General features: G+C 36.9%; 1 protein-coding gene and 1 long non-coding RNA gene across 4 annotated transcripts in view; one reads left to right on the top strand and one right to left on the bottom strand.

Moving 5' to 3' along the window:
- Positions 1–25,009, bottom strand: part of SLC1A3 (solute carrier family 1 member 3) — a 57,886-nt gene that overhangs the window by 16,301 nt on the left and 16,576 nt on the right. For all 3 annotated transcript variants that reach the window (XM_015848513.2, XM_015848511.2, XM_015848510.1), the window contains 2 exons: positions 23,936–24,073; positions 963–1,167 (listed from right to left, as the gene is read on the bottom strand). In XM_015848513.2, coding sequence (XP_015703999.1) covers positions 963–1,167; positions 23,936–24,073 — 343 coding nt within the window. The remainder of the gene's footprint in view (positions 1–962; positions 1,168–23,935; positions 24,074–25,009) is intronic.
- On the top strand, positions 7,922–13,712 carry LOC107305871. The gene is made up of 2 exons (XR_001551907.2): positions 7,922–8,025; positions 12,433–13,712. It is a non-coding gene; the product is annotated as an uncharacterized LOC107305871 (long non-coding RNA).

Below are 25,009 nucleotides of genomic sequence, written 5' to 3'. Positions count from 1 at the left end.
GATTTCATAACTCAATTTTGTATCTTATGATTAAAAAAAATAAATATTTCCAAAGGCGAAGCATTCTTTAATAGTAACACAGACACATATAACAATATATGTGTTTACATGCTTGTTACATATGGGGGCTTGTTTATTTCCTTTTCAAAATGGTGATATTTCTGAGGGGATTAGAGGCAGCGTAACTGAATAAATCTTGAGGAATCTGAGTGCAAACCTCTTCATGGATCTTTCTGAAGTCCCCCTTCCTGGCAGCATGACTCTTGGAGGCCTTTCTCCATGTCTCTGGCTTCTCCAAATGGGTTAGTGGAACACAAAATTTTGATGGCTTTACCTGTGGAAAAGCTCCTGAGTTCAAAACCTCAGTTTCCCTACTCCCTGGAATACATCTACGACATATTAACTCTAGAAAAGAGGTATTGCAGAGTCTCTGAGCAAGGAGAAAACATGATTTTGTATTTGTGCCCTCTATTTCAAGCATTCATTTTGCCTGTTCCTGGAATTTATTTCCCATCCATACAATTTAAAAAGGTTGAGTAGATGAACCCAGATTGGCATTGAAGAAAAGCTAAATCAGGGCTTCAATGAAATGAGAAAATTGTTGAAAGTTGGAAGTAAAGAAAGCAGAGGAATTTGGTAATAAGGATTGTGCTATGGAAGAAGGGGAAAAGACCCATGCAGATAGCAGAACAGAAAACTTTATTTCGTATGTAAAATAATCTTTTTTTTTTTTTTTTTTTTTTTTAATATTAAAAGCAGCTTCTTCCCTTGCAGCAACCTGATTGGAATGTAAAACTATGCATTGTAGCACTGTAAGTGTTAGAGATATCGGTATTGCATAGCTGAAAGAAATGTAACTAGCTTATACACTCACTACCTAAATTTATTCACTATACATCTCTTGAGAATCCAGATATCACTGTTGTCATTGGTACAGAAAATATGCAATATCATAGCCATACCTTATTAAATCAAGAAAGGCATCTGCTGCTGTCACTTGCACAATTTTGCCTTCTCTGTGCATGTTTTCTTTTGTACCTTTCCCGGGGTGGATGATGACCACAATGATTATACCAATCAGTACAGCAATGATCGTAGTACTCATGTAGTAGACTACTGCTCTGACTCCCATCTTTCCTGATGCTTTACTGTCCAGGGCAGCAATTCCTAGTAAATTTAAGCACAAGCACATTCACCTCATGAGTAATGACTATAAAGTCAGCACAACGCGAATAGGTTTATGGGAAGAGTTTTGTGGACCAGTACAAAGACGGCTATCCAAAGTAAGTTGTCCTTTTTTTTGCAGCTCGTACTGCCAATGTTTTCATCTCCAGTCTCTAATGCTTGCAATCACATTCTCTGTCATGTCATAAGAGTTACAGTTTTATGCGCTTTCTTAGCACCCGTTGAAGTTAAATACTATTGGTGTGAAGCAGTATAAAATCATAGAATCATAGAATCACCACGGTTGGAAAAGACCTAGAAAATCATCCAGTCCAGTATGGCACTCCCTGTATTCCAGTGAGCCAATTTTTCAATTTTCATCAGTGTAATGACCATAATTTGAAAAATGTGCCTTAGGAATGTTTTGCACCTAACTTGTAATGGCAAGAAATAAAACAGTACTCTCAAGAAATTTTGAGGATGTTGTTACAATTAACATGAGTTTATTCAATTGTTAGTGAATGACCTGAGTTTACCTCTGTTTCAAGCCATGGGAATTTAAAATAGATTGAATGCTGCTAGCTTGTTTCAGAAAATTCTTACTATTTTATGAATAAGCATTTAGAGTCCTTTATAAGCTTTTCAAAACTTGCGACATTAATCCTAATTCTTGTCTGGTCTTAATGTGTCTGATCTATAGTGAATACTAGGGTGCTCAGTGTGGCATCTGCTAAAGTATTTGTTCTCCAGATTGCACCAACACGGTTGCACTATGGTTGTTAAGCAAATGTACTTGCAACATCTGAGGGGTGTCTCATGAACACTGTCAGAAATGGAAAAACTCTTTCCAAACAGGTGCAGGTACTATTTTTGTCCCTAAAATGTCCCTTGGTACTTTCTCTTTGCAATTTCAAGTAGTCAGTAACTTTCCCAGACTCCATCTGCATGGTTGCACCACGTGTTCCATATCAGTGCTAATGCTTCCTGTTGGAATAGTGTTTTCAAACTGCAGGATGAAGAAAGACATTATGAAAGAATCTTCTGCAACAGACTCCTATAAATACTAAGCTGCACAGTGTTTATGTCAGCATTTGTTGGAAAATTTATTTTTAAAGTATCACTAGCTATCTTGAAAAGAAGTGCAATTTAAAATTAATTCATGCATACTAGTTCAACCAACTATTTTTACATGCTTAAATTACTATTCTGTGCTTTTACTTTCTGTCTTTAAAGTATCAGCAATGGACTGTATATTCTTTCTGTTTAGCCAAGATCAGCTTTAAAGTTGGACTATATCTTAAACAAACGAACAAACAAACAGACAAACAAAAAACTTAGTTTATGTACTTTGTTAAGAAGATTTGGAAATGCTCAGATGCTAAATTAATCTGTTTTCAGAATCCTGATTTTTACAAATAGTAGATTTGGGACCAAATGCTGATCACTGTCAGCCTGCAGGGTTCCCAAAGCCTACTGCTTTAACCAGTTCTAATCTTTGTGTTCCACACTGGACACTAGACTCAGTCTCCTACACTACAAAAATCACTAGGAGTCAATGTAGGTCACATCTTACCACTGAAGAGTGCTGTGTAGAAGGATTAGAGCTTGTGATCCTATTTCTTTCTTGGGCACATTCTGGGATCAAGTGGTGAACCATGTGTACCTGATATGTCAGGGAGCAAGAGTCATGCTCTTTCCTTTGTAATCTGCTTTCCAGCTTGGCTTCCTACTATGCACTCTGGCTGTGACTACATGGCCCCTTATTTTAGGTTGCTTAGTCTCATTTCTGCTGTCGCTTATCCTATAAATGACCTCTCAGCTTGAAAGCAGGGTACAGTAATTCCTCTCTTCTTGGGCTCTAACTGCTGATGCCATGTACAGCAGGAAGCATTCACTGTAGAGGGATAGCAGCCGCACGTGTGAACAAAAGATATATGAGGAGGAAGCAAACTCTTGCCTCAGAGAACCCTTACTAGGGTTCTGCTGGGCAGGTTTCCCTCAGACTGGGGTTAATGGGAACCTGAAGAGGAACACCCAGTACCTGCCAGTGCTAAAGCTTCAAAAGCTTCTAGGACACAAACAAGAAGACATCTAAAAAAATATTGAAAATCTGTTTTGGAACATGGGAAAATGAAGGTTTTTGTTTTCTTTATATTTTAAGATGTTGACAAGATTTCTTAGAGCTGAATGGGTCTCTGGAAGGGCTCTTAATGGAGAAGCAATAAAGTTTGCTCCAAAGCTTTCATGTGTCACAGACCATTGTATCCTCAGTGTGTCCTTTCATAGCCAGCCAGAAAAACTCCCATTGTGCCACTGGAGATGTATGTGCCCCTTTCATCCTGCTGCTACCCCCCCTCCCCACAGCTTCTGGCTCCCGCACCCTGCAACCTCCTCTCTTTCCCTCCTTCCTCTTCCCCAAGGGGCCTGGGAAACTCCGCTGGGCTGCTGGTCCCCACGCACAGGGATGCCTTGAAGTTGTCAGGGCAACCTCAAGCGCTGTGCCCGTAATTCCTCCTAACGTGTGCGCGCGCACAGTGTGAATGGGAACAATTTTTTAAGTGTTGGTGGAGATGAAGGGAGGGCAAGAAAGAAGGGGGCTGGCATATGTCTGTAGAACTGCAAACAAACCCAAACCCCTGCCTGTCCTCTCTCTTCCCCCACTTTTTTCCTCTCTTGAGAAATAAGGGGCAAATCAGTCACACCGTGAATGCAATAAAAACATGTTGCAGAGTGTCAGGACAAAAAGCAAAGCACTGCGCTGTTCTATAACAAAGGTATTAAAGAAGAAAAGACAGTGTTTTAGGATGTAGGGAACGCAGTGGGAGCAAGTAAGTAGGGTAACTGCAGAAGAAAGAAAAAGAGAAACACAGTGGAGAAAAAAGGGGGAAAAAAATCTAGTTAGTGCAATTTGTTAAATTTTGATTTGTTAATCTGACTGCTCGTATTGTTTGCCTAACTTAATCATGGCTCTCCAAATTAGCATGACCCGATCATGGAGACCTTTTCTTGAATAGCTACTCTATTACTACTACTTTTCTTTCAGTCTATTTTTATTATACTTGTGAGTCCAAATTATAAAGAATTCTTAAATTTATAGATCTGGAGATGCTTCAATTGATATCAGTTTTCTTCACATTGCAAATAAACTGTACATAGTCCATCTGTAGTCCTGTACTTTACTAGGGCACATTAACACAGTCAAGATACTGTAGCCCCCGGGAAGATCAAGGATAAAACATACTGATCATGTTTTCTAGAGATAATAATTAAATCAGTTACTTTGGAGCTGCTTACTGAAAAAAATTCCAAAGAATTGTTCTAAAAGTCAAAAATCAATGCCTGTGCTAAAAATTCCAACTTCAGAACACTTCCTCCCAATAACTGTTGCAACCCTAACCCCAACCCTAATACCATAAGTTCTGTGGTATGTAAGTCTGAGATTTAAGTCCATACCTAGTTTACCCATCACAGTAACATAAAGTTTCTACCTGGTTTGTTTTGTTGGTGCTGTTTGTTGGTTACTTGGTGGTGGTTTTTATTGTTGTTTTGGGCTTGGTTTTGTTCTGTCTTGTTTAGCAAAGAGGGTACATATTCACCTTAGTTAGGTGAATCTATCATTAGATAACTGGTCAGCAGCTTGTATGACTGAGGTCCTATTTCTGCATGTAAATCCCCAATCAGCAAAGCACACTTGAACTTAAATTTGTCCCTAATGTTAATTACTAACAAAGGTTATTTGTTGAAATAAGGCGCAAACTAACAGTTTTTAAATGGGATATTTTCCTTTACACACACTGACCCCAAAATATTCCAAGAGTACACAGTGCAACACTGAAGACCTGGGTAGCTAAGAAGATCCATTTTGTTTCTTTTAAAAAAACAGTCACTGTATAGGAGTGACCTTAAATCCTTCAGTGATTTTAGCATTTGTCAGAGCAAGAAAGTTCTATGCATCTGTATAATCATAGTCTGAAAAAAAAATAAAGTGAACATCTATCACATGAAAAGTCTGTTTCTAAAAGTCTTTTGTTGTCCTTTAAAACTTTTAGGAAAAAAATAGATTTTATGTATTAGCTCTCTTACAATATAATTCTTGTGTTTTGTATAATAGAATCTATCATGTTGCCCAAAATAGATTTAAATATTGGTTACTTTAAAAATATTTGTTACTTACTATGATAAAGATTTAAAATATGTAAGATAATTAACTCTAAATGAAAGTTTACAGCAAACTATGCTGTCCGGTCCTCATAAGGATTCACTATGGCAAATAAGAAAGGGAGATTTCTAAGATTGCTTCAATTTTTTTTCTTAATAACAATAATTAGAACTGAATTAATAGCACTTTCTTGGTAATGTGGTTTTTTATATAAATTTCCTTTTCAAGTTTCAGACTGAGTATTTAAAAACAGAACATTATGAGCAGAACATCTTTTCACTGTTAATTATTTTCCTGTTTATTTTTTATATTCTCTTCATTAGGAAATTGCAGTTGCTTGTTAAAGACTCTTATGGTGGAACAGCAATAATGGCAACTGTTGATTCAGGAGTGTTGCCCTAATTTTGTTTCTGTTAGGTTGTCTTTCACTCTCCTAATGAAGCACTATTAAAAGGACTACTCCCGACCCCCTACATCCACTAAGCACTATGAGATGAGTAAACTCTCAGTGTGAGACCACGAGAACAATCCCTTTTGTGTATGTTGATGAGAATTTGTGAAAAAGAAAAAGGCTGTGCAAGCTCATGGTGAAATATCCTGACAGAAGCATTCTAAGGAGAAGCATTAGTTAGGTAAAGACAGTGGCAGTATTGCCTGACTTTAATTAACATGATTATGTTTGAGGCTTTATTCTGATAGCTGCCAAGTATTCCCAGAACAGGAATGTCAATATTTAAAGCTTTGACAGCTGAGTCTATGAAAGATCATGCCCCATGATAGTCCGAGCTCCAGGTTAGTTCTTCTGGTAAGAAAATAAAATTGGAAATAAATAAATAAATAAATAAATAAATAAATAAATAAATAAAATAGAAGTAACATTTTCAAAGAATTATAAGCAATGGTAGATTAATATTTAATTAGTACAACTAATAACTTCTTGAAGACACATCAAATTCACGTCTGAAATGCAGCTATGTCTGTCCTTTTTACAAGAACCAAGAGAACAAGCTGCCCCAAATCTCAGTTTAGTTTATTCTTACACGAATATGGAAACTGAAATAACGAAATTGCATGTTTTAGTATTTTTGCCTTGTCCATTAAGACAATTTGACAAAGCTCTCAGGAAAATCATTAATTATGTTTGATCCAAAGTTACGTGACTGTGATTAAGCCAAAATGAATAAAGAAAACCATGGCTGGGATGTAGTAAGGCAAGTTAATGAGCCAATTAAGTGGTCAGGAAGGGCTCCTGATGGATCAAACATGCCCCACAGCTTTGTAGTCCAGACCCATTCCTTGCCATTAGAATGCTATTTACTTTGTTTTTTGTAGAATTAGTTTTTCTGTCTATTGTTCTAAATCATCTCAGGATGGTATCAGACAAGCACCAGACCTGGTACAAAGGAAGCAGAAGGAGGGCATGTCTGGGAGAAGACAGACAGCCTATTTGGCAGCAGTTTTCCTTTGCCTTTGCTTTGGGTTGGCTGTACTATTAGAATGCATCCTTTGCTGTGTAGGAGCAGTGCTGCTGAAGCACACTCAAAGTTTCTCACTTTACCCTGATTATCTTTCAGCCGGCTCTGTTCTCACCACTTTGCAGAACACAGCAGGCACCAGCTGGACAAGGATGAGCAAACAAAGGTGTGGAAAAGAACACCTGGGCTCAAGAGGACTCTGGAGAGCGTGAGCTACTTGAGATAGTACAGACTTGCAAAAAATCAACATCAAAATAAGCCATTCTGAAAATATAAAGATATTTTTGCTACATTTAATAAGAAATACCACTGCATGAATCAGAGAAATCACTGAACTTAACAGGAAGGTGGGTCTTGAAAGCATGTATAAGAGTCCACATAAGCACTTACATAAAGCAGTGTCCCTTCTTCTGTGGATTTTTCATCACCACAGCAAGGAGAAATGTTGCAGATGATGCAAACCTAACTACGTCATGCATACTTATTCCTGGTATTCATACAACATTTGGTTTGAATTATATCTGAGTGTGGGCACTGGATACCAATCAGTGACCACTGATGCTGAATCACTCCCCATGTTTCGGGAAGGTTTTGCACAGGCAACAAAATAGTGATGCAAACCAAAAATCATTTTCCTGTTGGTCCAATGCTTGACAAAGACAGTATAAGAATATTCTAGCAACTATAGTGTGTTACTAGCTGCAAGTGTATTTCCTCCTTACCTTTCTAACTCTTGCTAGGGGAAAATAGTTACTAACTGATCATGGTTTATTGGCCTTCATCCTCCTTGCCTGTCCAACCATAGTTACATCATTAGTAGGAGTATGCTTGTGAAACCACAATAAGAATACTTTCAGAACATCATTTGCTGTTCATGGTAGAGGCCCAAGTAAACTCCAGTGGCTTTGCAGTGACTTTTACCTTCCATTTAACCACCAGTAATGAAAGACCATTTTTATTGTCATTCATCACTGATACTGCTCCTTCTGTGTAATAAATTCATTTTAACAGTATGACACTCTGCTTAATTTCAGTGCATCTAGTTAAATTGTTATCATCTTGTTTTTTGTAAAAGTGACAGTAAAATGTCATTGGTGAAAACTATTTCCTGGGACATCAAGCATAGTACTCTGACAGAGCTGGCAAATACACTGTAATTTCTTGGTCAGAATTTTATGTAGACTGAAGTTCAGATCAGCTGCTATTTTTACTTTAGCTGTTTTCATGGTAGGTTATACCAGTCTTTCACTGCTCTTACTGAGGTGGCTTTCACAGATTTTTTTTACAAATAATACAAAAATAACTTCATTTTCCTCCTTTCAGTCTCCTGACAGTGCCAGTCATTGAAGGCAGGGAAATCAAGAAGCTTCTCAAGACTGTAGTTGTTGCTAAATGATATGTAGACATCAATGTATTGCAGCCTCCACTAAAATAAAATATGTAAATAGCACTGAGATACTGCATTTATGTACATTAGTGATACATGTATTAGTGAAGAAAACCTCTTGCAGTGGTATGAAGACTGCCATTGATTTACTGTCCGGGGTTACAAGATACCAGAATGTGTTTGGAGAAGGACATTTCCTGAAACTCACATCTGCCTGAGAAGAAGCCTGCTGTGGGCCTGTTTAGATACCCGTTTAACTCTTCACTTTATTCCATCTTTTGCTCACAGTATTGGAATGTGCCAAACAATATGCTTTTTGAAGGGAAACCAGGGAGTAATTTATCTTCTTTATGTGTGCTAAGCAGAGCAGGAGGGAGAAGCAAGCAGGGATTCACAGCAAGCCATGGAGCGGTGATTAGTAACAGCTGACAGTCTCAAACCAAGACTCTCTTTCTTTGGTTACCTCATTGTAATAACACAGTACAAAGGACTGACTGTATTTAAGCCAAGAATCAGAGACTCAGGAACACAGAAAATAGCAGCTCACATTTTTTTGGTAACAAAACACTGCTACTACCTGCACAGTGCAGCTCTAAAAAGACATAATTTCACATCCAGACATTTGGATCAAACTTCCCTGGAAATGGGATTCTTCTGTCGGGCATGCAGCTGCTCATTTTCCGTATCATGAGTGAAACAATAAGCACATAAAATTTGTTTAAGGAAAAATGTAATATAGTAAGTTATGTCAGATTGATCAGAAAAGGTTCATTGTGGCAGCTGATAATCCAAAAGTCATTAAAGTACCTCAGACCCAGGACGTGTTGTTACAAGATTAAAATAAATACATCAATATCTACTTTTATAGTAACAGACCTTTCCTCTGTTCCCCGAGGATGAAAATACCACTTCTCACTTACTCTGAGTATGTTGCCAAAAAGTATTTACTTTAACTACAAACTGTAATGTATCCTGGCAAAATGCCACTTAAAATGATGCCTTTCCCTTCTGGATGATGCTAAGCACATTACTTAGTGAACCATAAAAGCAGTCTCTTAAAGTACACGTGGAAGCTTTTAATCTGCTAAAATGCAGGTCTGAGTTTTGGCAAACTGCACCTGGAGCCCTTCAAAGACAAGTTTTTATTATATGCAGAACTTATTAAGCAATATCCCGCAAATGTACTGTTGCTGCATTCCACATGATGAAGCTGTAAACAATTTACTGTTACTAATACCCTCCTGATCAACTTAAGCTGCTACTGAGAAAAATAGTATGACATACTTTAGCACAGAGATACGAGACTGAAGACTGAAGGAACAGTAGTTAGTGTTGCAGTATATTATAAAAATGCACTTGCTTTTCTATCTTCAGTATGTAACAGATATCTGAAGAGACACCTCTGCTGAACTGCTAAAAAAGTGAAATGAACATAATTTTAGTGACTGAATAGCAAGATCTTAAATATATATAGGTTTGTGTACAAAATGACACCAGGTTTGGTGTATGGGATTGTACCAATTTGTAATTTGTAATAGCTTTACGCTAGAGGCATCATCTCCTCACTCAAGATGTGATCCAGTATTGTTGGACCGCAAACCTTTGTCCTCTTTACTAAAATATTCGACAATATACTCCATTACAATAGTAGTGTCTTTCTTTTATTTGCATGATTGTCCACTGGAGTCTGAAAATGGTTAAAGTTCATGCAGTAGCCATGATTAAGAAAGTTTTGCTTGGTTGGATGGTACTCAGCTGAGATTTGAACTATTGGCAGTGAGTTTCTAATGCATATGGTAACAACCTAGCCATTGGGTTTCTCCTTGTATTTTATTTCAGCACTATTTTTAATACCCTGAGGTACCTCTGTTTGCTAATTCAGCAATATTAAGGTAACTCTGAAAAGAACAGCATGACGTTGCCTGTAGTTACGTGAACAAGACATGATATTTTGGAATAATCTGAGGTTACTGCAGCAACTGCCCACTCATTAAATCCTGCATATTTTCAATTGTTGCAGTGGCTACTATCTACCCCTGTTTCTTAATAAACACACTACACTGTCTTATTTTTAACAAATCTTACCAAAGAAAATAGCACCACTTTGTTCATCTGTGTGCTTATCTTTTTCCAAAGAATCACAGTAACTTGGATTTGGTAATGAAAATTTTGCATATAAAATTTTAAATATTGTAAGAACTTGAATAATAACAAATCTAAAAAACATCCTGAGACTTCCCTAATCAGGTCAGTCTAAAGAGTTAGGAATTCCACATAAAGATATTTGAAAAAAAAATGATGATAGCAACTGATGATTTAATTTATATCTACGACAAGAATTCAATGGGTAAAAGACAGAAGAACCTAAGAGAAAACTAGCATCTTATTTGTGAATTTAAGTTCTGCTAATATGCAAAGTGTATACTGAGAAGTCTTTACTTTCGCTGCAACAAGTCATTATGCTTCGAATTGCCTTTACACTTAGGACTTTTTTTCATAGTTCAGTAATGATGTTAAGGCTGTTCTGAGAACTTGTTATGAAAGTGTGGGGTTGGAGTTTCATGTGAACAGGCTTTTGTTTTCCTTCTCTTCTCTCCTTTGTTTCAGTGACCTCTTGAACTCTGGGTCACTGATTCAGTTACAGCCTTGCATCATCCAAGCTGTACATATTTTGCTTTGTCTTTCCCCACCTTACAGACTTGTAGGAGGTAATGGAAAGAAGTGCAGACTTCTTCTGAAATGCCTGACAGTAGCAAGGAGTACTTTTAAATAATATTATTAATCTCTTTTGGGGGATCTTATAGTGCTGCATGTAGGGCTGCAAATGGGTTCTGGCTTCCCTGATTCGAGTGCTGTACAGTTGCCATCTGGGTATCATCTGTTTGCAGGCAGAACTGAGGATATGAATTTATATGAGAGGTCTGGGGTACCAAAGAAAATATCATCTGTTTTAAAACTAAACAGATGAAAGAGAAGAGGTTTTTTTTTTTTCTTTTATTATTACTTTTTTTAGATTACTGTTATTTTTGGACAGTGATGACCTACTGTACAGAAGAGAATCCTGTTTACTTTTAAGGAGCTATTAAACATCCTATCTTGAATTTGAAAGCTCTATTTTCTTTACAGATACAGGTTCTTTGCACAGATTCATTAGTCTTGAGACAGACATTAGAAAGCTTAGTAAGCTAACATTGTTGAGCTATTTTTATTTTTATGTTTATTTTTATTTTTATTTTATTTTTATTTATTTATTTATTTATTTATTTTACTAGATTTAGAGAGTAAAGATGTACTGTGATTGTAAATAGAGGACAAGGCTGATTTTCAGTGCAAGAATGTATTCACTGATGAAACAGCCATTCATTAAGTGAACTCTTGACCAAAATCTATTGTGTCTCTAGCTCTAAAAAGGAGCTATTTTCACTGAAGAATCTCTGATACTATCAAATATTCAAATCTAAGTTAGAAGTGGGTGGTGAATGTCAGAATAAAGTAAGCATTTAGCTTAGCATACAAGTACTGAGAGCTGTTTATGGAGGGAGTATATTAATTCTAGTGCAAATATAGTACTTACAGTACTATGCTGTATTTTTCCTTTTCCTTATCAACCATCAGTGAAGAGCTATTGGCACAATTATCTGAAGACAAAAAGGTGCAGTTATCTGAAGAAATGAAAATTCTGTTTAATTCTGGATTACTGAAAATCTGATCCTGAAAACACACTGATGTGAGGCAAACTTGCAGCTTAAGATCTGTGAAGTCATTCAAATGAAGCAGTGTGCATTAATACTGACTAAAGAACTATACTAGAATTACCAGCTCTTAACTACATAGGAGTTACAACTCATGCTCTCCAAATACTGGAATAACTTAAAAATGGATATTTTGTAAATCGAGTACTTTTGTTGGCTGAGTGCTGAGTTTTTGAAATATAGTCAGAGTATACTTTTGAGTTTTTCCTTACTTCTAGATTTAATTCGCTTAGATATTTCACTTCTATAAAAGATGAGTTTTAAAAAATGACATTAAGATCTGAATGCTTCTAGAGGCACTGGAGTTGAATGCTCTGCAGTTTTCTTTATTCCTATGTTTCTTATTCAGAATTAAAATTGAATTGCTATTCAATTGTTCAAAACTGTATGGGATTTTATCTTCTAACTTCCCATATGGCAACATAAATAATGAAACAATGTTTTCTTTTTGCACAAATCTTTCTGTGTCCTAATAGTTTTTGCTTCTCCTTTCAGGCCATCATTTGTACAGCTGGTTTTGATAGACTCCCGTGGAGTAGAAAATCTCTTCAAGAAAATATAGACAGAAGAAATACATGGGACATTTTCATCTGATTTGCTGAGTAATCAAGTATAAAAGATTTAAAAGGTTACATTCCCAGCAGCTTCTCTTACCGTTCTGCAAAATACAAGTGTTTTCTCAACAGGAGTAACTGAGAGTTAAATACAAATCTTCCCTGTTCCAATGCATGCACCAAACCTGGAGGAACCCATGCTTGCATGAATTCTACATGTCTTCCTTTCAGAGGACAGGACTATGTCTTGCACTGACAAACTCTCTACTAAGATGAGAAAAGCTAAACTTACCACCACTTCTGGCCTGGGAAACTCAGAGATAAGCTAGCTAGCTATGAGAACAATCAGTGGACCACAAGAATTTCTTTGTCTCCACTTCTGGAATTCAAATGGTGCTTGCTACCTTCCAGAGTCAGGAGGCTTTAAGGTGGATACAACTGAAGTTGCTGTGCTATGTATCAGTGATCTCACAGTATTCAGTCAAACCTTACCAAGATCAGAGAGAATTAACCATTACCAAAATCAAACCAACTTATCAAACCAAACCAAATTAAACCATGCCAAACCAAACCAAACGGTGATTTCTGGGATTGATGGGATGATGCGTGAGTTCTGCAGAAAGCTTCAGCAGTGCAACAACACTGAGTTGCGCACTGGACTGACTGATGTGAAGAAAACTGGATCAGTCTGTTTGAGTCTGAAATGTTGACATCACAAGACCTTCCACCCAATTAAAACAGGCTGTCAATTCTGTAAGGGGACTCCAAGTTTCAGCAAACATTTTGCTCTGTTCATGCCTGCCTCAGGCACATCTGGTGACAATATTGCAACAGATGTATCACACTGTGTTTCACAGATCTGCAAAAAGTTATCATCTATGAAAAGGAACTATGAAACAACTGGAAAGATCACAGAATCACAGAAACACAGAATCACAAAGATTGGAAAAGACCTAAAAGATCATCTAGTCCAACCATTCACCTATTACCAATAGCTCCCACTAAACCATGTCTCTCAACACAACATCCAAACATGCCTTGAACACCCCCAGGGTGGGAGGTTAGATATTCCTAGCAACAAAGCAAGTTCTTAAATACTTGGCAGTGACATCTTCTGTGATGATCTTCATTCCATATGCAACAGTAATGTTTATGTTTTGTTGCTTTCATTTCTCAAGGGCTGAATTGGATGCTGCAAAATATACACATTGAAACAATAAAGAAAAGGTAAAGAACTAAAAATATACACTAACAGTAGCATGTGGGTGGAAGGAATTGCAGAGAACACAGAATTGCTCCATATTATCATGAGGCTCAAATCCCAGATGTTGCTGTCTCTTACTTTTATCTTTAATTTGAACAAATCAGTTAGATACTTTTTCTGAGTTTCTCTGTGTTTCCTCTTCACCATCCAACACCAGTGGATGATGAACAGCTAGCGGAGCAGTCATCCTTATCTTCCAGACAATCAAATACTTTATCATAGAATCATAGGATTATAGAATTATCTAGGTTGGAAAAGACCTTGAAGATCATCAAGTCCAACCACAGCCTAACCATAGTACCCTAACTCTAACAACCCTCTGCTAAATCATACCCCTGAGCACCACATCTAAATGGCTCTTAAACACATCCAGGGATGGCGATTCAAGCACCTCCCTGGGGAGCCTATTCCAGTACTTAACTACCCTTTCTGTAAGGAAGTGTTTCCTAACATCCAACCTAAACTTGCCCTGGTGCAACTTGAGGCCATTTCCCCTCGTCCTGTCCCTAGTCACCAGTGAGAAGAGACTTGCCCCACTCTCACTGTAAGAGACCATGTATTTGACCATGAAGCCAGACCTAGGGCTTTAGTCTTGTAGTTCCTACAGTGCATAGTGATATCCCTAGTTTGCAGTTGCTCAGAATTCAGGTAGGACATCCAACAGTGCTAGCAAAAGGCAGTAACTGCCTCCAGTAAAGATCATCCTGTCTCACAGAAATTTATGACACATAGATATGTTTGAAGAGTGGCATATAGGAGATCCAGAAATTACATTTGAGAATTTAATCAAAATAGTACATTAAAAGATCAAGAATTGCCCATTATCAATGCACAGAAAAAGAAGAATAAGGAGTGAAAACAAGGATAGAGGGCCTGATGATTGCATTACAGTCTTATGAGAGCTGAAAACCTTCTGCTTATGCACAAAGGACTTAGCTTGCAGTGGGTACTTCTGCAATGATCTGAGCAGCTGATGCAGTGATTCAGGAAGTAATTTGTGTCTGTCAGATTTTATAACTCTGATGAAAGGATGATAAGCGTTACTCATGCTGGTGTGCAAGTACTCCCAGTAGTGTTCCTGTGTCCCCAAAATGCACCCTTAGAAACATTCTTGATTAAGGGAACATTCTTGACTGTTTAGATGTTTCTGGTCTTCATGAGTGATTGTGGCAATTATCTTTGTGCAGCCTCTGTTAAAGCAGAGACAAACTGACAAGGAAGTAAATATGTTAGAGCTGTATTATATTCACACATAGGAAGTAGGAATGCAGATCACAGTGTTCAAGCTAGAGGTAATGAGGTGAAAGAAGTAGGAAAACAAAAGCTGCAAGCTTAATAGTCAACAATGGTTCTATCTGTGAGCTCTCCAGCTTTGTTTCAAAATGGTTAACTTCTGGCTTGTGCCAACGTGCAGCACAATTTAATTCTGCACAGTGTGAAAAAGGACATTATTATAAATGTGCTCCCAAACTATTTCACTGGACACCGTGTATTTCCTTTTTTATACAAAATCATTATGAGATACAAAACCTACTCCTTCTAAGCCTCTGAAAATTATTTATGATTTCTATAGACTTCTATGGCAATCATCTACCCATTTTATCTTTTCCAAGCCAAAAAGTTGTAGTCTGTCTAATCCCTGCTTGTATTTCACTAGAACTGTACACCACTAGTAAGCATTGTAATTTGCTTCACACTGTTCATGGCGAGTCTGAGAACCCTTTCCTGTATACTAATGGCCAATTAAGAACTAATGATTAGGCATAGTATAGCTGCAGTATGGTCACCTTTCCCAGGTGTATTAAATTGCACTTGGCACTGTTCATCTGCCATTTTATCACAGTAATTCACTATTGAAAACAGCATTATTTACAGCTTCAGTCTTCAATATTACGAATAAAATGCTATATCTATGTCCTAATGCCTAAACTGCTGAGAAGACTTATTTATAATCTAATGCAGCTAATCTTACATTTACTGTTGTGGACTTTACTTTTCAGGTATGGTGTGTTTTTATTCCTGTAACCAGTACAAATCCATTTCTATTCAAGTAAAAAAAAGTAAAAGTACAGCTCTTGTACAGTTGATGGGAATAGGAAATGAATGGGCAAAGAAATAGTAATAAAGATTCAGTGTGGTTTTGATGCAGTCCATCAGTGCTCAAGATATTTTAATTGTTACAAGTTCTTCCAAGTAGTTTTTATTCTGCAGCAACTTGCTTTTCAGCAAGGAAAATCTTGTTATACACTTGGAGTAAAATAAAGAATCAAAACAAAGTCTTTATGGATGGGAGGTTATTACCTATCATGAGCTCAACTGAAAATCCACAGAGAATGCAAAATGAATGGCAGCGTATAATGACTGGTTATACCGTAGTTTGTGAAACAACTGAAACTAGTGGTCCACTGAGAAAATATGTATTTTACAGTAAAATATAAGCCATCCTTTAATTAAGCTCTATTAGATAACTTAAATTATTTTGGAGGTTCTTTTAAATTTTGCTTCCTTTAAGTATTACAGACCTGAAGACTCTTGCTGTTTGTGCATTACTGCTTGCACAGAATAATGCTTCCAACGTTTCCCTTCTTCTTACTTTCCACTGTTGGATGCTGCTCACCGTGCTTAAGTTTTAAGATATAATCAAATTTATTGTAGATAGTATTGTTATATGCAGTAATTTACTCTCTGCTCTCACTGACTTCTTATTTTTAGTGGCATCAGAACTCACTTGGATTTTCTTTCTCAGGCTCTTGTGAAGACTGATTCTGCATAATTCCTATTGCAAAAGTGTTGAGAATTGAGAACATTATCACAAGTGTCAGTCTTAAATACATTTATATATTGGTGCTTCTAGGCTCTGAATAGTTTGCAATTTTTTTTCTTCTTACTTTCTAAAACATAACTGTCCTGCTACTTTTGTAACTGCTAAGAGCTTTTGTCCAAATTGTTTTAGAATTACATAATTATTAAGTTTATCCTGCCTGTGTTCCTTTAAAGACTGTGTATAAGAGGGTTCTAACTTTTTCATTTTTTACTACCTGCCTAAGGATCATTGGACGTTATAGATAACAACTAGATAATATATATATATAAATATATATATATATAATATAGATAAATAATTGGATTAAACAGCAATGCAGGCATATCAGCTGGTGTTTTCAATTTCTTCCTTTTACTTGTATGGAAAATGGCAAAAACTGCTTTTTTTTTTTTTTTTTTTTTAAGCAAATCAGTTGTAGATTTTTAGCTGCTGTTAATATAGATACGTTAGTCTGAGGCAAAATTTTTACAGAACTTGGACCTGTACAGAGTTTGGATAGTAATATTTCTCCAGTTGTTTCTTTATTCCTGCAGGGGATCCCATTTACAAGATGAATGGGTATTCATAAATTCAACAACTAGCATGGCCATATTTTAAATCAGTCTTGAATTTGAAGACACACAAATCAGAGTGAGTTTTTTTTCTTTAGTGGAAAAAAAAAAAAGGATTTGAATGTTCAAATTGAAGAGCGCTGTCATCGGCTATTCAAATTGCATGTATGCCTATGTGAGTGCATTAATTGTTGTGTATGTGAAAAATACAGGAGTATGAAATTAAAACTGCCATGGAGTTTAGCTTTTACATGCTTTCATAGTACTGTGGTGAAGTGGGAAGGTGGACAAGTTACCTTAAAAAGAAGGTAAGTTATTCCTTTAATAACATTTTTTTGTGTTAAATGAAAGGCTTGAGAAAAACATAACATTCTTAGGATATTTGTGGACTGGTTTCTTATAGCTTAATCCTGTAGGGGATACCTACAGAATTCACCTGTAGAAAACTTCAGTAGAAATAGAAATACACAGGCAGCTCAAATACAGTAAAAATTCAAAAGTTGGTTCTGGTTTTTGTCTGCACCTAGAGTCAAATAAGATCAGCACAAAATTTCCCACTGATTGCTCTGTTTTCGGTAATTATTTCTTTAGGACATACAAAAATGAACAAATTCTAGAAAGACTGGAAAAAATAAATTATATTTTGGAAAATAGATTTATAATTCTGGTGACCAGGTAAACTGAACAAACACTGCCTTTTTTTTTTAAATTGTCATGTATGAACTAGTAGAACTGAATCAGGAATATATTACCCAAACTGAGACATGGAAGAGTAAGACTGATTTTTGCTAATACTTTTTACTTCCATCTTTTCTGTGGGTATCTGAGATGTTCATGGGTCTGTTCTGCTAGAATGAATTAAATGGAATTACTCTTATCATCTCCTTTTTCTCCCTGGAAAAAAGACAGTGCTGGCTTGATAGCATTTGTTCTCTCTACAGAAACCTACTGACACTGTGCTAAAGCTCTGTAGAATATTAATATGGATTAAGTCCATTTATCTATGTACAGTAATCAAGGAGAGACTCATTATATTGATATATTTGTTGTTAAAAGCAGACAGCACCTGTAACCTTATAGTAAATGACAGTGCTTATTACACAGTAGACTTGTCACTGAGTAGACAGGAGATCACTGGAACTAACTGAAGATTTTGTCCAATGTATTTTCCTCTTCCACAAAACTAGACAAGAGTGGATTTCCAGCCTGGTCCTTTATGTTCACTGCTATTAATTTAACATGTTCATAAAGAACACTGTGAATATCAAAATGAGAGGGTGCTAACATTTTACCAGCAAATAAGAATATTGGTGAAATGTAATAGAACTTGCATCCACTTACACTTGATTTACTACCTCATGCCAAACTCTGGAAAATTATACTCTAACTTCATAAATTTAGTAACTCAGGACTGAAGTACTTTCTGGAATTATGTACTTTTTGTAGACTAAGTACAGCTGCTCTCAGTGGAAGGTTATGCTAATGTACTGCAGCTCCATGTCATGCAACCTACTGTAGGTCCATCAAACCACATCAGGAGAAATTATTTTTTATTTTTTCATCAGTAATTCTTGTTGGATCAAGATTTTTGGTGATATGATCATAGCTGGCCGAAAACCGTCACCAGGTAACTTTGGGTATTGTATTTCCATAGCAACCATCTCATGGTTGACCCCGTATCATTCTTACTGTACTTATTTGCTCAAGTTTATTTCCATCTCCACAGTGATAGAATTGCTATACCCTTTGTGCCTGCTGAGCCAGGACAAATACATGTCTTCATTAAAATTTCCAGCATATGTAGTCTTCTACTTAGCAGCACTATTAAAAAAATCCTTGCCAAAACTACATCTGAAAGGATAAAGGAAGCAGAGGTATAAAAAGGTAACATGGTTTGCCTAAAGCTGCACAATGTTTCACAGTATTAATTTCCACAATTTACATCCATAAATTTCTTTGTGCAAAACCTGGCTGTGCAACAATTGATTATGTGTTCATTTGTTTCATTGAATATTATATTTGCTCCTTTATAGGTAATTTAAAGCATCTTGACTGTTAAATGTGGTCTTTAATTATGTTTGATTAATTATTTGAGTAACTTTATGTGTTTTATATATATATATATATATATATATATATATATAATTTTTATGATATTCCTTACAACTTGTTCTTAGCATCATCATCATTTGTTGCACTCCACTGAGAACTGAAATTCAGAGCATCACATGTATGTCTGAGGTAAGTTAGCAGACACCCCCACATTTGGAAATTCCAGGTCTCTGCACTTTGTCAGCTCTTTCCATAGCGTGCAGTGGTAAATGCTAACAACATTAGTGCTTGCTTATACTATTGCTCTTTTCACATTCCCTTTCTCTTTGCCCAGCTTAAGTTAGTGTATTTTTTCAGGGCAGGTTGTTTTATTACTTCATTTGTGCAGTATGCAGCTTGATCAAACTTTTCATGCTCTGCTATATTTCACCTGAAAAATATATCTGGAGGAAATGCACTTGATTTAGTTTGGTTACTTGCATTTAAAAGTAGTGGTCCAGGCTTCCAGAATTTCAGGGACAGAGTTGTGACCAGAACTGTGCAAAATATTCACAAATAGGCATTAGAAAATTTCTTTAGTTTCAATATTTTTTACAAATGTTATTCTCTAACTATGGTTTTCATGGAGACCTATCATTACATATTTCTGTAAACTGCCTTACTAAATAAAATATGGAGACAGAATTTGTGGGGTAGTTTAAGAGCTGTAATTTTAACTTCATGATATTCTTGCTGTAACTGCTCAAAAGTGTTAATGTATAGTGTTTTTAATGCTGGCACAAATTTAGCAGTATTTGGCTTTTTCATAATGAGTGGAATTGTTAGCACATGAGTATATATTTATTTTAGATATTTTTTACAGACACTGAATATTTTAAAGTAATTATGTCAAGCAAATTGTTTACGTAAAATGCTTCATGTTACAACAAAATAGGAAGTATAAAATACTTGGAAATCCTACAAATAATGCAAATTCAAAGCAGAAATGGGACAAATCTGTTAGCCTTGTATTTGTATAAGAAGTCAGGCCAAATTTGGTCATAAAAAAATAGAAATTTTCTCTATTATTTTATTTATGCTGTCTCTCACATGTTATGCCTTAATTTGGCTTCGTAAGAAATACTGATTGAGACCACTGATGTAGGTCAGTGAAAATAAAGACTGGCATAGAGTATTCATGGGATTTGTGCTTAAACCTTAAAAGATTAATAAATATTCATATAATCCCATTTTCCTTTAAACAATAAAAAATGGTTAAAGGTATGGAAATATCCTCAATTTTCTCCCAAGCAAATGGTCACACATGCTTAGTAACATACAGATCAGAAAGTAGAATCTAATGGAGAAAGCTGCTTGAGCCACGTACAGTAATGGTAAGTCAGAAGTCAAATGTGAGTAAACATCTATTTGCCAAAATGCTCTCCATCATACTTGAAAAATCATGGCTGTCTTGTGAAGTCTCCAGTAACTGGAAAAAGGGAAGCATTGCTCCCATTTTTAAGAAAGGAAGAAACGATGACCTGCGTAACTACAGGCACGTGAGCCTCACCTTTGTGCCTGGTGAGATCATGGAGCAGATCCTCTTAGGAGCTATTTTAAGGCACATACAATACAAAGAGGTGATGGAAGACAGCCAGCATGGCTTCACCAAGGGCAGATCTTTCCTGACCAAACTGGTGATATTCTATGATGGAGTGATGGCTTCAGTGGACATGGGAAGGGCAATTGATGTCTTCAACCTGGAGTTTGCAAAACCTTTGATATGGTCATTCACCACACCCTTCTGTCTAAATTGGAGAGGTGTGGTCTTGAAAGTTGGACTCTTCAATGGATTAGTAATTGCCTGGCTGGATGCAGCCAAAGGGTTGTGATCAATGGTTTCAACTGCTGCTCTTCAATATGTTCATTGATGTCACAGATGATGGCATCGAGTGCACCCTCAGCAAGTTTGTGATGACTCCAAGCTGAGCAGTGCAGTTGACACACTGGAAGGAAGGGAAGCCATCCACAGGGACCTGGACAGGCTGGAGAAGTGGGCCCATGAAAATTTAATGAGGTTCAAATTGGTGGGGGCAATCCCAGGTGTTTATGCAGACTCCTTGAGAATCCCTTGAGTGCAGCCCTGCAGAGAAGGACTTGGGGGTCCTGGTGGACAAGAAGCTGGACATGATCCAGCAGTGTGCACTTGCATCCCAGAAGGCCAACTGTGTTCTGGGCTGCATTAAAAAAGAGGTGGCCAGCAGGGAGAGGGAGGTGATTGTCCCCCTCTACTCAACACTTGTGAGGCCCCATCTGCAGTACTGCATCCAGGTCTGGGGCCCCCAGTACAGGAAGGATGTGGAGCTCTTAGAGTGGGTCCAGAGCAGGGCCACTAAGATGGTATGAGAGCTTGAGCACCTCTCCTATCAGCCTATAAACAGGAGGGAAAATGGCTGTTTACGAGGGTGGATAGTGACAAGACAAGGGGATGGGTTTAAACTGAGATAGGGGAGGTTTCAGTTAGATATTAGGAGGAAGTTTTTCGCTCAGAGGGTGGTAATGCCCTGGAACAGGTTGTCCAATGAGGTTGTGGATGGCTCACACCTGGAGGCATTCAAAGCCAGGCTGGATGCCCATTCTGGGCAGCCTGGTCTGGTGGCTGGTGACCCTGCACATAGCAAGGGGGTTGAAAATCGGTGATCATTATGGTCCCTTTCAACCCAGGCCATTCTATGATTCTGTGTTCTCTGAATAGGATTCTGTATTGTTACTTCTGAGAAAATGCAGAAGCAGAGTGTTTAGAAACACGACTGAGTTGACTTCACTATTTATAGTCCTATATTCACTATGAGAGTTTGTGGATGACTGAACTGTTAATTAGGACCATAGTACTCTTCACTTTCAACATATATCTGTCACTTTTGCAACAGCCCACCCTTTCTATAGTTATTTCTTCCCCTTTATCCTAATTTCCTTGCCTTTAAAAAAATTAACAAAGGAAGGTAGTTATGCTGAACCTATTTCTAACACTTCTAACATCTTACGTTCTGATGCCATCCTCAAAACCAGTTATACTGCACTCACATAAATACAAAAGGAAACCAAGAACATCATCTCTTGGAGACACTGTCATGCTTGCAAACAGCAAAAATATTTATTCAGATAATTTGAAGTGTTAAAAAATATTATTATATCATAATGCTATGTAATATTATGCTGTCAGCATGCAAGACTCTGGAGGAAACTTACACTTACACTTTTGCCAAATAAAATACAGGAAATAAGAAATTTGGCTCATGGATGATTCACAGAGCAGACATAAAAGTGATTTGGGAAGGATAAGACTTTTCTCCAATGAATTAGATTATAATGTATCAAACAACCCAACAGTGTTTACGTAATTGTATGGTAGTATAAGAGTTATAGTTTGTTATTTAGTTACTGAATGATATCTTTGTATTTACATGAGTGTGAGAGTTCTGTATCAAATGTATAAGAACATATTTATCATATTTATGTTTTAAAAACTATTTTTGTACTAAATGAGGTACTGTTTATTGTAGAAAACATTTTTTTTTCCAGAGTTTTTAGCAACAAGCTGAGAAATTTCTTGTAGTTCAACAAAAAAGATGCAATAATGTGGTATTTCAGAATTCTTTTAGCAGAATGAGATCTACTCTTTGCAAATTGCATTGAATTTTCTGTGATTATTCCCTTCCAGACTAAAGTAATTTGAGTATTTTAGTTCACCTTAATAATAAATGTTCTTGCTTTAAAGGGAAAATCTAAGAGCATTCCACTCAGCTCTGCAAGGTGTTTGCATGATAATTAATCTCTTAGATAGATAACAATTATCTTAATTAAAAATATCAATATAAAAATGTAAATGATTTAAAAACAACAACATAAACAACAATAAAACAAAACAAAAACAAACAAACAACAACAAAATCCCCAAAGTATTGTCTGAAGACAGGGATGGAAGATTCTTTCTGGACTAGAATTATCTAGAAACATTGACAAATCCCTATGGAGACTTGGAGATACTGAAAACAAACTGGTTTAAATGCAAGGCCAACTCCTTCTGAAATCTGTGACTCTGCATCTGAAGATCTATGCCTGAACAAAGTGCTTCTACACAATTTTGCTTCTTTTCTGGATCAACAAGAGCACCAGCATGAGTCTCAGCTGATACTGAGGAACGGTAAATCTCTCTTCCTTTTCACTTTTAAAGATTCTTTTCTAAATGTTTGTGCAACCTGAAGAGTTAACCTGGAGAGTTTTGCAGGTGAAAGGGACAAGACAGTAAGCAGATATGAGCAATAGAATATACATGGGCTGGGAATAAAAACTGTCATAATTTCCATAGTTTCCAATACAAGATTCATAAATTTATCACTAGTCTCAGAATGCATTAAGCTTTCAAAAGAAGAAACAGGAAATAAATTTTTTTACAGATCAGCCCCATGCGTTATTGATTTCAGTCAATAGCTGGAACTTTCTCAGGTCTTGGAAGCATTTTTCTGAGATTTACTGTTATCTCTTTGAAAATAGTAGGTCATTGTGGAAGAAAACATCTCTTCAGAAAGGAGGACAAAAAGAATCAGCCTCACAGCAGCTGTGATGTAGTAATGCACAGTTATAATGTCTTGGAACTGGGAAAAACATCTTTAGTTTCTTTGTATTCAAAACTTTTAGACTTGTTTTTGTTTTTGTTTATGTTATTTCGTGTGTGGTACATCTTTATGAAATTAATAACAACAAATATTTTTACCTGTAACTAGACTGGATACAATTAGTGGCAGGACCAGCATTTGCAGCATTCTCATGAGTAGTTCTCCTGGAAATGAAAAGTATTTGACTTCCCGATAGCTCATCTTATATGATCGGAGAGAAAATCCAAGAATTACACCTGTAGAGAGGGAAAAGATGTAATGATTTACTCTTCTGAAGCAGTAATAACATCTGAATATGAGTACAGTAATTGAAAAAGCTGACTATAAGACATATAATCTATGTTTATGTAAAAGGAAACTGTCCTTACTACTGTGGCTGAGTTCTTTGACTTCTGGGATTCTGAATATAATCACATATGCAGTGCATGTGCATGCTAGCCACCAGCATCCAGATGCCTTGCCCATTCCTGTCTTCTCTGCAGGACCTAAGCCTGCAGACATGCTTCAGATGGGGTGAGATAACCTGATGAGCTGAGAATCCCCTTGTGGTTAGGCCTTCACACAGCAAAGCAGCACTAGGATGTGAGTAGCTTTATACATGCCTGCCTTCAGACACATAGGCACTTGCGAAGCAGCAGCTAATTTAATGGGAGGGCCTTTCTGGATGACTAAGTGGCAGGTTTTGATACCTGAGGCAGTAGGGTGAGGGAGTGTCTGAATCCATTCATCTTGCTGGGAGTAGATAAGTGATGCTGGAGATATATTTACAAATGGAAGCCATGGGTAGTCCCATGTTCACAGCTGGAACTTCTAATATTTCATCCTCCACCTGGCACCAGTGGCCTCACTTGCTTATCTGGTTATTTTTTTGGTTACAATTTACTGACCATTACTCATTACAATTTACTGACCATTAAACACTTTGGCATCTATCTGATGTAGGCTTTCTATATCCAGCCAGGCAGCACACTTCTGTACCTGGAACATTCCTTGCTCATGCAGATGATGAAAGTTAGCTCTCCTTTCCCACTCCATGTTGGAATTGGAAGAGACCCTTAATGGTCACCTATTCAAATCCCTGCAGTGGAATAGGGATGTCTACAACCAGATGAGATTGCTCAAAGCTCAATACAGCCTGACCATGGATGGTTCAAAGACAAAGCATCCACCAT

Source organism: Coturnix japonica, chromosome Z (genome assembly GCF_001577835.2).
Source record: "Coturnix japonica isolate 7356 chromosome Z, Coturnix japonica 2.1, whole genome shotgun sequence".
NCBI lineage: Eukaryota > Metazoa > Chordata > Aves > Galliformes > Phasianidae > Coturnix > Coturnix japonica.
The sequence above is the reverse complement of the archived record's forward strand: the minus strand, read 5'-3'. Positions and strand labels throughout refer to the sequence as shown.